This window comes from Abramis brama (assembly GCF_963993115.1).
Source record: "Abramis brama genome assembly, chromosome: 11".
NCBI classification, from domain to species: Eukaryota; Metazoa; Chordata; class Actinopteri; order Cypriniformes; family Leuciscidae; genus Abramis; species Abramis brama.
The window spans coordinates 28,013,408-28,027,643 of record NC_139973.1 but is presented as its reverse complement, the minus strand read 5'-3'; the positions used below and the strand labels follow the sequence as shown (position 1 = coordinate 28,027,643).

General features: G+C 36.5%; 1 protein-coding gene across 2 annotated transcripts; it reads right to left on the bottom strand.

Moving 5' to 3' along the window:
• Positions 1-8: 8 nt before the first annotated feature.
• cfap100 (cilia and flagella associated protein 100) lies at positions 9-11,568 on the bottom strand. 2 transcript variants are annotated; one of them, XM_084129707.1, is made up of 14 exons: positions 11,425-11,568; positions 10,410-10,498; positions 9,208-9,382; positions 8,982-9,049; positions 8,640-8,803; positions 8,364-8,444; positions 8,069-8,274; positions 7,840-7,936; positions 7,723-7,756; positions 4,148-4,302; positions 3,918-4,053; positions 1,790-1,992; positions 1,456-1,549; positions 9-247 (listed from the first exon to the last, which is right to left on the bottom strand). In XM_084129707.1, the coding sequence occupies exons 1-14, from the start codon at positions 11,450-11,452 to the stop codon at positions 134-136; spliced, it is 1,644 nt and encodes a 547-aa protein (XP_083985833.1). In that variant the 5' UTR covers positions 11,453-11,568; the 3' UTR covers positions 9-133. The 2 variants fall into 2 exon arrangements, with proteins under 2 accessions (XP_083985833.1, XP_083985834.1); XM_084129708.1 differs by lacking the exons at positions 8,982-9,049; positions 10,410-10,498; positions 11,425-11,568 and having other exon boundaries at positions 9,208-9,380.
• Positions 11,569-14,236: the final 2,668 nt, after the last annotated feature.

Here is a 14,236-nt window from a genome sequence, read left to right as displayed (position 1 = left end):
TCATGTCCTTTCAAACTTCAAAGTTTAAACCTTTGTAAAAACAAGGAAACATCTATATACTTGATGCTATCTACTATCTACAGTTAGTTGTATGTAAATGTGATGCAAATTCGACTATCTGTGTACTTGTGATTTAACTAAAGAAATACAGGAACTCTTCTTTTTCCCGGTCCGTGGTTTCAGCGCTTTTGTTTGGCTGACGTTTGCGGACAGTGGGCTGAGAGCGTGGCATCAGCTTCTTAACAGACTAAAAGAACAGAAAGCATGTTCTCACTCTCACTTGTTTAAAAAGCAATGTCAGTCATTTAAAGAGATCATATCATGAGATAAAAGATTACTTTCTTTTCAGTGAAGAAATTGTGACAAATATTAAAATCACTCATTCTGCATTGCTTACACTGACTTTGTGACATCACACAAGTTACATGTCAGGGATGTCAATTGGTTAATCAGAAACTTGACCAACACTGTTACAGTGAGGAAATAGACAATGCGGGATAGATACTATTATTCCTAAACACCAAACAAAAAGTTAAGATTGTTTTGTGATCCTGTCACAATGTACTGGAGGCTTTACAAAAAAAATTAAGCCTTTTTTCAAGATTTATACAAATTCCATTAAATTGAATGGAATAATCCTTACATATTATTCATATTATGAATTAAGAATTTCAACTGAGTAAAAAAACTTAATCAAATATTTTGTATAAATCTTAAACTTAAAGGTGCTCTAAGTGATGTTGGGTGACGTCACTTCTTGTTGACGTTTAAAGTATTGTCAAACAAAACGGAGGCTAGCTCGACCCTCCCTCCTCCTCATCCGTGCACTAACCCCCCAAACCCCACCCACAAATCCTTCTTGTCGGTTATTGGCTGGTACAGTTTGTTATGTTTCGTGGTGCGGGTTAGCCCAGTTTGTTTTTGTTGCTGTTTGTGGAGCCTGTGGCTGTCTACAGAGGTGTTTTTACCGTGTGTTCAGGGGACAGGCAGCTAGCGGATAGTGAGGAGATGTTTGCTCTATGTGACAAAAACATTTTTGGCATTTTTTTTTTAATGTCTATTCCCTTGTTCCATTAAGATTTATACAAAATATTTTATTAAGCTCTAGTTTATTTAAAATTCTTAATTTATAATATGAAAAATATGTAAGGATTATTCAAATCAATTTAATAGAATTTTACTATTAATTGAAATGTGTAATTCTTGACTTGATTTTTGAATGAGGGATTGAATGATGAGGGAGTTGCAAATTCGTACATGACTATAACCTGCAGCTGGAGTGATTTTTTTTTTAAAAACTGCTTTTCTTATAGGAGGGTGATAAATGGTCACAAAATTGTGGGAAAATAAATATGACCCCTTTAATAGTGATAAACAATTGTGATATACTTTTATGACTAGAGCCAAAAGGTAAATTAAGCATTTGTTACAGTAAAACTTGTTTTCTTTTCTTACCGTTTTTTTAATCTCATTCTGCGATCTTTCCAAGGCTTTTTTCTGTCTTTCCTCCTGTTGTTTAATCTGCAAATGTATCTTCTCATCACGCAGTCTAAGGGGTAAAAGAAGTTTAGAAACGAACTAGATACAGATGATTTTGTTGCTGGTTTAATGTATATGTACACTGACAAAACATTGGTGCAAAAACAATTCCCACTCAAAAATGACTAGAAAATGTCACTATTAGAAAGAAATGGCAAGTAACATTGAATTGAACATGAAATATTGAAGTACAAAAACTAAAATAGTATTGAAATAGTACAACAAAAATTTTTTTACAGTGTATGGTCACCTCAATCTCCTCTCTTTCTCTTTGGCACGTTCAGCTATACTCATTTGGTCTTTTGGAATCGTTTCGGCATTTTCCAGAAGCTTCCCCAATTTTTCCTCAATGGCTGTCAGCATCTGTAAAGTGTTTAGGTTTGCCTCCGTTTCCCCCACACAGCAGTGATACACCTCCTTTACCTTATGGCTCAGTGTGTCAAGAGTCTTGTCCTGAGGGCAGGGTACAAGTATTCTTAAGCCACTAGATATGTTTTTAAACAAGTCTTCAGTGTCCAATGATTTATCAATGCAAAGATTTTTAGAAGCAATGAGCTACACAATACTTGTGTCTTATCAGAATTTAAAAGAAAAAACATTCTAGACATCAAATCTTTAATATCTTTGACTCAAGATGAACAGCACAAACAGCGTGATATTGCTTCTACTGCTGTCTTGTAGTTGGATGTATGGCATATTTTAGGATTTTACAGAACCTTCCTACATTTTTAAATGATTGTTGTAAATCTGTAAAGATGACATCTTGAATACCTATAATTGCTAGTGTTTATGTGTTTTTTAGTTTACCCTTTGAAATCATCTGAAATCCACGTTCTTCAAGTAAAATCTTGCTCTCAATTGATTACAATTTAAGTTTGAATCTATCTTTCCCTCATGGACCATAGTGAGTTTTTGGATTTGGTCCATCAAGTTCATTATCCTGACAGTGCCCTTGTTGCTTTTAATCAAAAGGATTCGGGATCCCCCTTCACAGTAAGGGTGATGGATCCCACCTCCCTGAATCTGCTTCAGTCCTGGAGCTATTCTCAGAATCCATTCCTCTGCACTCCCTAGCCTAGACCACCCAGTTCCGGTGGTCCCAATTTCAGTGGACCCACAACTGCAGTCCCTAGCCTGATGGTCCCAAGTCTGTTGTTTCTTCCCCCATCTTTGGTGCTTCTAACGATGCACACTTCTCTGTCAGACACCCAAGGCCTTGCCTGTTCTGTCACGGCCGTCCCTGAGTTCCCCATGTTCATGGTCTTGTCACTGTTACGGTTTTGTTCATGTGTTTTGCTACCTTGGACGATCTGTTTTGTTTTGCTTTTTCCCAGGCTCTGAACTTCTGGAGTATTACTTGTGTTTTGATTTTTGTTAAATTTTATATGAAATAAATATGTTTTACTCTGAAACTGTGAGAACATCCACAGCCATAAAGTAAAACCCTCACCCGAACTATCCTGCCCCCTCAGTCAAGATGGATGTGAAAATGCATTTTAATGATGAAACAGGCTTTCTAGCATTAAAATTAGACTACTATAGCAACATTTATTTAAAGACAGTCTGTTTCACAAAGTGACAAGTGCATTTATGTGTTTTGAAGAATGCGTGGCTTTGGAGAGCGCCCTGAAGAGAGGGTGGGATCTCATGCTTTCAAAGCTAACTTGCTATTGCTAGCCGCTCCAAAAACTACATAGCCAGCATTGGGGAACACAGCTTAGTTTAAAGGTAGGGAGGCCAGTTTTCAACTTAAAACCTTAAAACTAGTGTCTGAAAGATTTTACAATCCAGACATATTTTCCCTAACTCATGTGATTTTAATAAATATTTTATTAATATATAAAACACTACTTTGTGTCATTGTCATTTGTGTCAAGTTTTTTTTCCTGTATATTGAAATTAAATTACCTTACCTTAAATTACCCTAAATTAATTAACAAGAATTCCTGCATGTATATGTGTGTAAAGACAGTAGGGCTGCCAAAGTTAACATGTTAATGTGTGAGATTAATTAAATATTTAAGATTTAGCACTGCATTTCTTAAAGGCAAATATGCATTAATTGAAGCTCAACAAGGATGAAATGTCACTGAGTACATTACACTGTTAATGTGTAATCTACACTGTAAAAAAAATATTCATTTATTTATTATTTATTATTCAGGAACTGGATGCACTAAATTTGGAAGTGAAAATATACAGTATATGCATATGCAATTTTAAGAATTCAAAACGGAAGATACTGTATTTTATGTCAGCCCAGAAAAGATGATTAATTGTTAATTTGTCTGTTTGTCAAGGAAGCTGACAAAGGAAATTACAAAGTAGCACAACAGAAGACAAATATGAAACCCACAACAACAACAAAAAATGCATACCTGGTCCTCTGGTTTGTACTGTCCAAAGCTGAAGTGTTTGACTTTCAGTTCAAGCTCTGCTGTTCTCTCTCTCTCCTTTTGAATGGTGTCACTCATGAAATCAATCTGCTCTTTTAGCTGCTTTGACTCAGACTCCCTGCATATGCACAAACAAATATATACATTTATCTACTGGTATAATTGAATAAAAAAAACATATTGGTGCAATTCTAAGGCACATAGGTACACACATGTTTTTGCGAGTCAGTTCAGCATTCTGTCTGAACTCCTCCAAAGTCTCTTCTGTCTCTCTAGTGTTCTGGATGAGAGAAAGGTTCTGCTCTTCCAGCTCAGTCATCAGATTCAACAGATCCTGAGGATCTTTGAAGAAGATTTCTGGGTCCTCCTAATGGAGGCAATAAAGTGGTAATTTAAAACAAGGAGGTTAAGGAGGAATCTGCTACATTCCCATTCATCTCATTGGTAATTGCTTGAATGGTACAGGAGCCCCCCGAAAGAACGTGATTTGAAATCTGCCGTATTTTTTCATGGCCGCTCAGGTCTACTGTTTTGAGCCAATCACCTGAACTGTAAATGCCATGTGACTAATCACTCGGGACAACGTTGATAGGTTGATGGCACCACAAAAATACACACAGCTCAGTCCTTTTCTCGCGGTGGATGTAACCTCAGCTGTGATGTCAGTGGTTGTAGCCAGGAAAAACATATATTGCTCAATGACAAATCTAATTTCACCAATATTTCATCTTGAATTTGCATGTTCATAAATATCATTACATTTTTTTGAGTCACAAAACATGACATTTTACAACCTGAACTAACCTTGCCTTGATATTTTAAAAGACTTGCTGATCTTGACACACACTCAAGTGTCTGTGATATTTAAGCGTGAAACAAACAGTGATTTGTTAAAATATTGTTGTATAAATAAAACATTGTAATTTATCTTTTCAAGAATTTCATTCTTTCGATGAGCCTTTCTTTCTTCAACATTCTCTTTATATAATATTCAAGTTATAGTACGTCAATTGCATGTATTTTTAATAAACATTATATCATTGACCTATATTATTTCATTATAAGTTCATTTCACACATTTATATGATAAGCCCTTAAATAAATGAACCGGGCAATGAATAAACATCTGTTATACTATAATTAAATATTATCAAATAGCAACATATACAGCCTATATTTGTTGCCTGAATGGCCATCAATGGAGAAAATTCCATTTTGCTGCAAGACGGTATAGTTACAGAATCTCTTGGCAAAGGCAAACAGAACCATGCTATCCAGCCAAACCCCTGACCCCTTAATTTTCAGGTTGTAGGTTTAGGCATAAAACATAAATCTGTTAAGTACTGTATAGTACATAAGTACTATAAATATAAAATTTGAAAAATGTAAATGGACAATGATTTGGCTGCTTAATTCAAAAGAACTAGTGCAAAATGCCCATGCAAAATCAGTTTTTGTGTGTGTTTTTAGTAATTGTTGGTTTGGTGTGTTTGAGTGCTAATTGTTACAATTACACAGCAAAAGCTCAGTGACATTTTTATTTGTGCATGGTAGAAAGCATACAGTGAACTCCGAGAAAACGCTATGCTTGAGCAAACAGTTTGTGAATAGGCTACTACAAATGATGCCCGTGAAAGAGACTGTGAACGCATTGAATAGGATATGTTTAGTTGGTGACTAGCATAGGCTACTATTACACAGTAGCGATAACGTTAAGCGCACCAGAATGAAATATAATATTCAGAAGTAAACAGCATAGTTGACTTACAGATTCAGTTAACATCCACAAATGAATAAGTGCGTCGATTCAGGGAGCAGTGCAAAGTGCCCGTGCAAAATCAGTTTTTGTGTGTTTTTAGTAATTGTTGGTTTGGTGTATTTGAGTGCTCATTGTTACACAGCAAAACAAAACAGCAAACAGCAAGCAGCAAACAGCAAACAGCAAAAGTTCAGTGACATTTGTATTTGTGCATGGTAGAAAGCAAATACTGATACTGACATAATGACATACAATAAATGTAGAAAATTGAACTACACGACTCAGGGAGCAGGCTACACAGTGAACTCCAAGAAAACGCTACTTAAGCTCCGCTGCTTTCTTCGACCCTCTCTGTCTCTGGTCCTGGGCTGTGCTCACTCAGTGTGCAGTGTGAGAGGGGGAGTGGCCAGCTGTGCTCACTCAGTATCAGTGTGAGAGGGGGAGGGGCCAGCTGTGCTCACTCAGTGTGCAGTGTGAGAGGGGGAGTGGCCAGCTGTGCTCACAAAAGCTGTGTCCCAATGTGAAGGCTGCATCCTTCGAAGGCCGTATTTGAAGGCCGATTGGCTGCGTTTGAAGGCCGATTGCGTCACAGCGGCGCGACGAAGGCTGTCCCAATTCAAACACTGCACCCTTCGAAGGCCGCATTTGAAGGCAGATTGCGTCACAGCAGTGCTAAGAAGGCTGTCCCAATTCAAACTCTGCACGCTTGGAAGGCTGATTGCGTCACCGCGGTGCGACGAAGGCTGCTCCAGTTTGGTATGTCATTCAAATGCGCCCCCAAATGCGCCCTTTGTTTCTCTGACAAACGAAGGATACAAAAATGGACACTTCGCGGCCTACCCTTCCCCAGAATTCATAGCGTGCCGGTGACGACACAAGTTTATTCATTATAAAATGGCGGGTGTTAGTTGTGTGGTGGCCGAGGAATTCACTTACAAATGTAGGTATTGTGTTTTAATTTATTAAAATAGCTAGCGAAACAAGTGTTAAAGGCATAAATATGAACCAAGCACTGAACCCCCTGTGGGAAAACAATCAACTGAGTTAAATGTCAGTGTGAGAGGGGGAGTGGCCTGCGCTGTGCTCACTCAGTGTCAGTGTGAGAGGGGGAGTGGCCAGCTGTGCTCACTCAGTGTGCAGTGTGAGAAGGGGAGTGGCCAGCAGCTAAAGCGGCAAAAGCCAGTGTGTGCTTCTTTTATCGATATATATTTAACAATATCTTGTGCATTTCTAATCCAAACAACGTCAAACTTGGCACTGCACTTACTCATGCCCATAGCAAGACGCCTGTCAAGTTTGAAATCCATCGGACTAACGGTTCGAGAGATATGCAAATAACACACACACACATAGATAGAAAGATGTTCCCGTAATTTATAGATAGACTAGTGCAAAATGCCCGTGCAAAATCAGTTTTTGTGTGTTTTTAGTAATTGTTGGTTTGGTGCCCGTGAAAGAGACTGTGAACGCATTGAATTCAGGGAGCAGGCTAGGTTACTACAAATGATGGCCGTGAATAAAATATAATATTCAGAAGTAAACAGTGTAGCTGACAGAGTGTTTATGTCAGAATGTTTATTTTTAAACCACAACCTTCAATATAATATTCAGAAGTAAACAGTGTAGCTGACAGAGTGTTTATGTCAGAATGTTTATTTTTAAACCACAACCTTCAATATAATATTCAGAAGTAAACAGTGTAGCTGATAGAGTGTTTATGTCAGAATGTTTATTTTTAAACCACAACCTTCTTTTCTTGGGGCTTCTTTGACTGATACAACCCTCTAATGTCAGAATGTTTATTTTTAAACCACAACCTTCTAAGTGCTTCTTTAACCGATATATTTAACGATATCTTTTGCATTTCTAATCCAAACAACGTCAAACTTGGGACTGCACTTACTCATGCCAGTAGCAAGACACCTGTCAAGTTTGAAATCCATCCATCCATACAGACACACAGACAGACACACAGACTGACAGACAGACGTTTCTGTAATTTATAGATAGATGTTAGTGGATATTAACCTCACAATCCGAACTGTCAGTCCAAGGTGCAGATCTAAAGTGAAAACAAAGCATTATTAATGAGTCATGCAAACACGCAAAGCTTTTTTTACACTCAATGCTATGGTTAGTACATACATTTTGCTTCTCTGATGGCCGGACTTCACACTTTGTCTAGATGAAGCCCTGGCCTCCCGAGAGGATGAAAAACCATGAGCCACTCGTCTTTCTTCACCTATATGTGTTTGAGTACATTTGTTTTAAAGAAAACCAGGCAGTCAATTAAAACCGTGTTCAGGGAATTTATACTTTGCACTCTTATTTTAAACAAACGTCATTTTGAAAGCTTGTAAAGTTGCCAGCGTACGCTTGCTGTCTGGAGGGACCATCTTTCTCTCTCTGTTCTTCTTGACTTTTTCTGTCTGCTTTCCATCACTCTCAGTATTGGTGGAGTCAGTAGAGTGCCTGCTTTTGGATCTCTGTTTCTCTTGCCACTCTGGGGGTGACAGCATCAGCAGAAACTCTTTATACTTTTTATACTCCTTCAGGATGTCCTCATACTTAGAGATGTCACTAAAATAAAAGGATAAGCAGAGGAAAAAAAGATAAAGAAACAAGATGAAATATTTTGGAAAGCATCTAACCATACAAATTGTTTATACCTCTTGATTGCCACCATTTTGGAAGTAGTCTTCTTGATCTCAGCTACTTTCTCCAGCTTCATCTTGGTCTCCTGCTCAGCACTGAACAGCATTTAATGGTTTTAGTCATAAGATTTAGGCCACGTATTCTGCTGTGTTAATGCATGCCCATGTAAAAAAGAAATCATTTGATATGCCAATTTATTATCTTTTATTCATTATAATTCAAGATATCAACAGGACTGTAATGATAGTACTTCTGTTTCTTTATAATATTTTATAAGTGCAAGTAAGTACGTTTTGATAGCTTCCACAGAATTCTTGTCATTTTCTTTCAGAAATTCTTCAAACAAAATGGCATCGTCTTCCAAGAACTTCTCAGCTCTTGTCAATTTTCCCTCTTCTTCTGCAGCCATTTGCTCTAGTAGCTGAATCTCTTCTTTCTTTACTGCCAGAGAATACTAAAAAAAAAGTAATAGAGAACATGTGTACAAAAACAATCAGACACAGAAGAACAGAGAACCAAACACAGAGGTTGAGTAAAGAAAGGCCCGTCAGAAACAATGCATAAAACAAAGACAGTGAGCAAATGTCTACCTGGCTAGTGCTGAGAACTAGAAAAACAAAATATCATCTTACCTCAAGTAAGAACAGCTCTCGTCTCTTAGTGATATATTCATGCATGCTTCCTTTATCAATTTTAAGGTCTTAGAAAATGAGAATAACAACAGTAGGCTTTTTTTAGTAGGCTTACATTTACATTTAGTTGGCTTACAACAGTAGGCTTACATTTTTAGGCTAAACTTTTTACTTGCTGTAGGTTTACAAGTTTGATGCAGACGTGGTGTGGTATGGCGTGGCTCACCTTTGATAGATGCCCTCCATGCGGGTGTAATTTGGAGCTGTCCATGAGTGTGTGTGACTGGTGTGTTACTCTCCCCTTCTTTCAGTTCCTTGCTCAGTCTGGCTTGTCTTGCCCTAGTTCTGGCTGCAAATGTCATCTTCTCATGGACAGGTAAAGCCAACTTACTCTGGTGCTCCTGCCATGACAGAGTGCACAATTTCAACTTCTAGCACACAGCTTCAGACTTCAAGAAAGTGCTTACAACTAAAACATGAGATGCCTTCCATCTCATGTCCTTAAACTATTTCCCTTCCTTCTCAAAGCTTTTTACCCCCAAGGGAATGTTCTCATAAATCAAGTGTAATGTCAGTTCTGGCAGGTCACCTTAGTCAAGCTCGCATCAGTTGACTCTCAGCTGATCAACGTCTACCTATAGGAATATGACGCCTATCATAGCATCCATATATAAGCTCCTTCAGTATTATCAGCAGCTATCGCATTTCTCAGGAGCTAATTCCCTCCTCCATCCCCTCCTCTCGGCCAAGTCAGAATTTGGCATTCTGATGCCCCTTTGAATCAGACTAAATTCTCGAATTATGTTGTACATTAAAATATTGACATTAACGATATCTGTTTACCCTGAGGGGGGATTTTGCTGCTCTCCCTGCTCTTATCCATGCAGGGAGTTCTTGCCCAGAATAGAACCATACCACCAATCCTAACTGTATGCTAATTGTCAATCGTATTTGATGATAGTGGTCTTGACAGAACCTTGGTTAAAGTTCTGGCAAGGTTTTCTCAAAGTTGATAACAAACATTCTTCCAGTAACATTAATGGAATGTTTGTTCAAAGTTATCTGGTATGTTCTCAAAACAGTAACACAAAAACGTTTTACATTGTTCGTGGAACTTTTTTTTTTTTTTGTCTAGCTGTCTTGTTTCTAAACATTCGAACATTCTAAAGTAACGTTCCCAAAATGTTTGCAAAATGATAAAATGCAGTGTTCCTCTAACATTCGTATAACCAAGATTTTTTGTTTGTTTGTTTTTTAAACTGGATGTTTGTCATAACAGAATGGGAATGTTAGTAATACATTCTTAGAACATATTTTTGTTAGCTGTAAGTTAGGCTGTTTTTGTAATACAACCCTGATGTCGTTTTAGTGCTGGCTTTATTCTTTAAAGGGTATCAGCTAAAATTCAATGTATTAAATGATACAAACCAGCATCCTCTGAGTTTTTTCTTTGTTCCTCATCTGGAAAAGATCATTGTGTTCAGGGATTTTGAAAGGATTCACATCATCGCTGCTTTCTAAATTAAACAAACATACACACACATCCATACTTACAAGGATATTTCATTGATATAATGGGTTTTATACAGAGCAAATAGGTCGTAGACCTATACAGTACCTATATTGCAGCCTTTAAGTAGAGCTAGAAACCATATTTACAAATTCAGAGTAGGCCTGAATGGCCCAATTAAGATGTACTTTTTTGTTAGATACCATGCATAAACAAATGATGGAAATAATATACAAATAAATGTAAAATATAAAGACTGAACATTTTTGTTTTAATTTTCCGACTTGAATAGCCTACATGATATGTTGTAATAATGCCCAATTCGCAGCCAGGTGCACTGAAGATCACCCATAAATGAAAACTCTGGCATCATTTACTCACCCTCAAGTTGTTCCAAACTTGTATGAATTTCTTTCTTCTGCTGATCACAAAAGAAGATTTTGAAGAATATGGATAACCAAAAATTGATGGGCCCCAATGACTTGACTTCCATAGTATTTTCTTCATAATGGGGCCCATCAACTGTTTGGTAAGCCATATTCTTCAAAATATCTTCTTTTGTGTTCAGCAGAAAAAATAAATTCATACATGTATGCAGGTTTGGAACAACTTGAGGGTGAGTAAATGATGCCAGCATTTTCATTTTGAGGTGACCTATCCCTTGAAGACACTCAAACCACCACAGAAAACTGCATTTTTACAGTACTATAACGTTAAATGTGGGGACATTTGGTCCAGGACCACACACACGCACACACACATTCAAACGTTAACGCATCTAACCAAATATATATGGCCTGATGTATTTTTTTTCATTTAGATTAAAGACATGCCAATGTAGTTACATTATATTAGAATTATATTACAGATATAGCCTAGAGAAATCTGCTTGCCCATAAATGAATCACCCATGTATGAATCCATATGTCTTACTGTGTGCTGATGTTGCAGATTTGGACATGCTGCTCCAACGGTAAATAGCGAATTAGATCAATTCAATTCACCGCTCTCTAAACCTGCAAATGGATCAGAAAGAGTAAACCCGTTCGGATGAGCCAGTTCGAGGAGACCTTTCCCTTGTTGCGTTTTTTGGTTGCCAGGGTAACTTTATATTGGGCATATATTCTTTCCACGAAAAGTAGGTGGCGGTATGGGGTATTTCACAAGATGAATTCTTCATAACCTGTGGTAAGAGCGCCTCCAGATGTTTTGTTTTAAACCTTCTCTCTTCTTTATGCAAAAATTTAGAACACATAAACTATACCAGGCAAATTAAAATCCTTCAGAATATAACTTACCCACCATTTTACCATTTATTTAAAATTGTGTAGTTTTGGATTTTATTTGTTGTGGAATAATTTCCTCAGACTTATCTCTCCATAAACAGAAAAAGAAAGTAATAGATTTGACACATTTCTATGTGCTCATCAGTTTTTAATGTGCATTTATTTTATAAAAATATTTTATACTAATAACTCCCATTTCACATTCACAACCCTTTCTCTCCACCCTGATTTTAAGAATTTTAATTCAAAAAACAAAACATATAATTTTTGTTGGTGTTCAGTTTTGTACAAGGTCAAAGCAATATTTTTTTCTTCTATTAAACTCAGCACATATTTCATTTCAATGATTCCACTGCTAGGTATGTGATATAATCCATATTCAGAAAAATTATTGAAATAGTAGATTACAAATAACAGATCGGCCTACAGATATTTTTAGTCATTTGCTGCATGCTACATTCTAGTGATGATTATTTTATTAATAAGTTTACTGATCAAAAGTCTAATAGTTATACAAGTATTTTAACCTAATTTTTACCTCACTTAAAAAGGGTTTCAAAATTAAACAGTTTGTGGATTAGGAAATTTTACTTGAGTTCTTGCTGAATCATTCACTCATTTCACTTATCTGAAATAAGGGTCAATAGACATCTCAGATGTCAATCATTAACTCTAGTATGATAATGATTTTAGTCTGACTGAGGTCCGGTGGGAACTGGATTAAACCAGGACACACTTTTTTCATTTGCAAAATATAATCTTAAACATTTTATGTAAAATATGCTGTATAGCAATAAATAGGATTTTGAATAGTATTCTAAATTAGGCTGTACTGTTTGTCATGTAAGCTATGTTGATATATTGGCATTGCTGTTTGTACATTGCTGTTGTACAAAACAGGAAGTATTTTAATAAAAATAATATCTTAATTTTTGTTTTAGTGTATATAAGTTAAGTGTTATACTAGCAAAAGTGCTGCATGCTGGTGCAGTATTGATATGCTTTTTGGAATGATATAATATTAATACCATGGCTTTTGGACATGGTAACATGACATGGTATTCTTAGAACTATGGTTTATTTGGTTATATACAAATACGGTAATTGTAGAATAAGTTGATATGTACTTGCAAAGTTACTTAGAGTTCATATAATGTCTGTTGGGAACCATCAAAATAAAGTGTTAGCAGATATTAGTCAGTCTTCTAATACTTTAATGACTGGTAGTTGTAGGTGCAATGTTACTAGTCAAGAGAATGTCTTAAGGGGACCATCAAAATAAAGTGTAACTAACAAAGTTTGCTTCTTTTTTTTCTTTTTTTTCTTTTTTTTTTGTAATCATGCATATATTAACCCTGTATTGAAACCAATCCTGGACCACACTAAAGATAAATGCCCTACTTTTTGCAGACATGCCCCTGATCTCTGGCATTTAGGATAGTAGCCTATTAAACAGATTTATTCCTTGGCAGTGGACACATACTTACTGTAATACATTTATAAACTTATATAACTTCTTATGCAAGATCGCTTAAATAATCTAAATTGGAAATGTGCATTGTGTCACTGCATCATCTGCTCACTGATTTAAATGGGATTGCATTTGCAGTATACAGTGCCCTTCAATAATACGTATTTATGAACAAAACGGGCTATGGAAAAAATGCATTTGCCGTTTACCCATTGGGTCACAAAAATCTAATCTCTGTAACATTTTACAGTGTCCTTGTTACACGTTACATGTAGTTACTATAGTAAATTACTATAAATTGTGCATAATTACATGCAACTAACCCTAAACCACACCCTAATCCTAACCTTAATCCTATAGTAATTGTATGTAGTTAATTACCATTACTCAGTACTTAAATGTATAATTATAATGTAACACAGACACCTTAAAATGAAGTGTAACCCTAACCTTTATTTTATTTTTTAAATATACAGTAGCCTATGTATGCCTCAATTATTGGCACTCTTTCATTTAATACTTTGTGCAGCCTCCCTGCAAAATTACAGCTCTGAATCTTCTCCTAGATCTGAGACCATTTCTACGTGCAGAACTTTCCAGATGCTTCATATTCTAAGTTCCAGAAGTGTGTACTCTCCTCATAAGCTCACCCACACAGGTTTTATGGGGTTCAGGTCAGGAGACTGGGATGGCCATGGTACAACTTTGATTCTGTGGTCAGTGAACCATTTTTATGTTGATTTTGATGTGTGCTTTGGATCATTGTCACTCAAAGGAGTACCATGATCCAGTTTAAGCTTCCTGACAGGTGTTGGTGTTGATGCCATGTATTCTATGTTTTTGATTTGAATTTTTATTTAATTTTGATTGAGCCTCTGATGCCATGTATTCTAGGTTGTACTTATGTAGGTGCCATCTGATCACAGTTTTGGAGATTTAAACCATCCTCCTCACTGTGTATCGGGCCAATAAAACAAATCATTGTTAA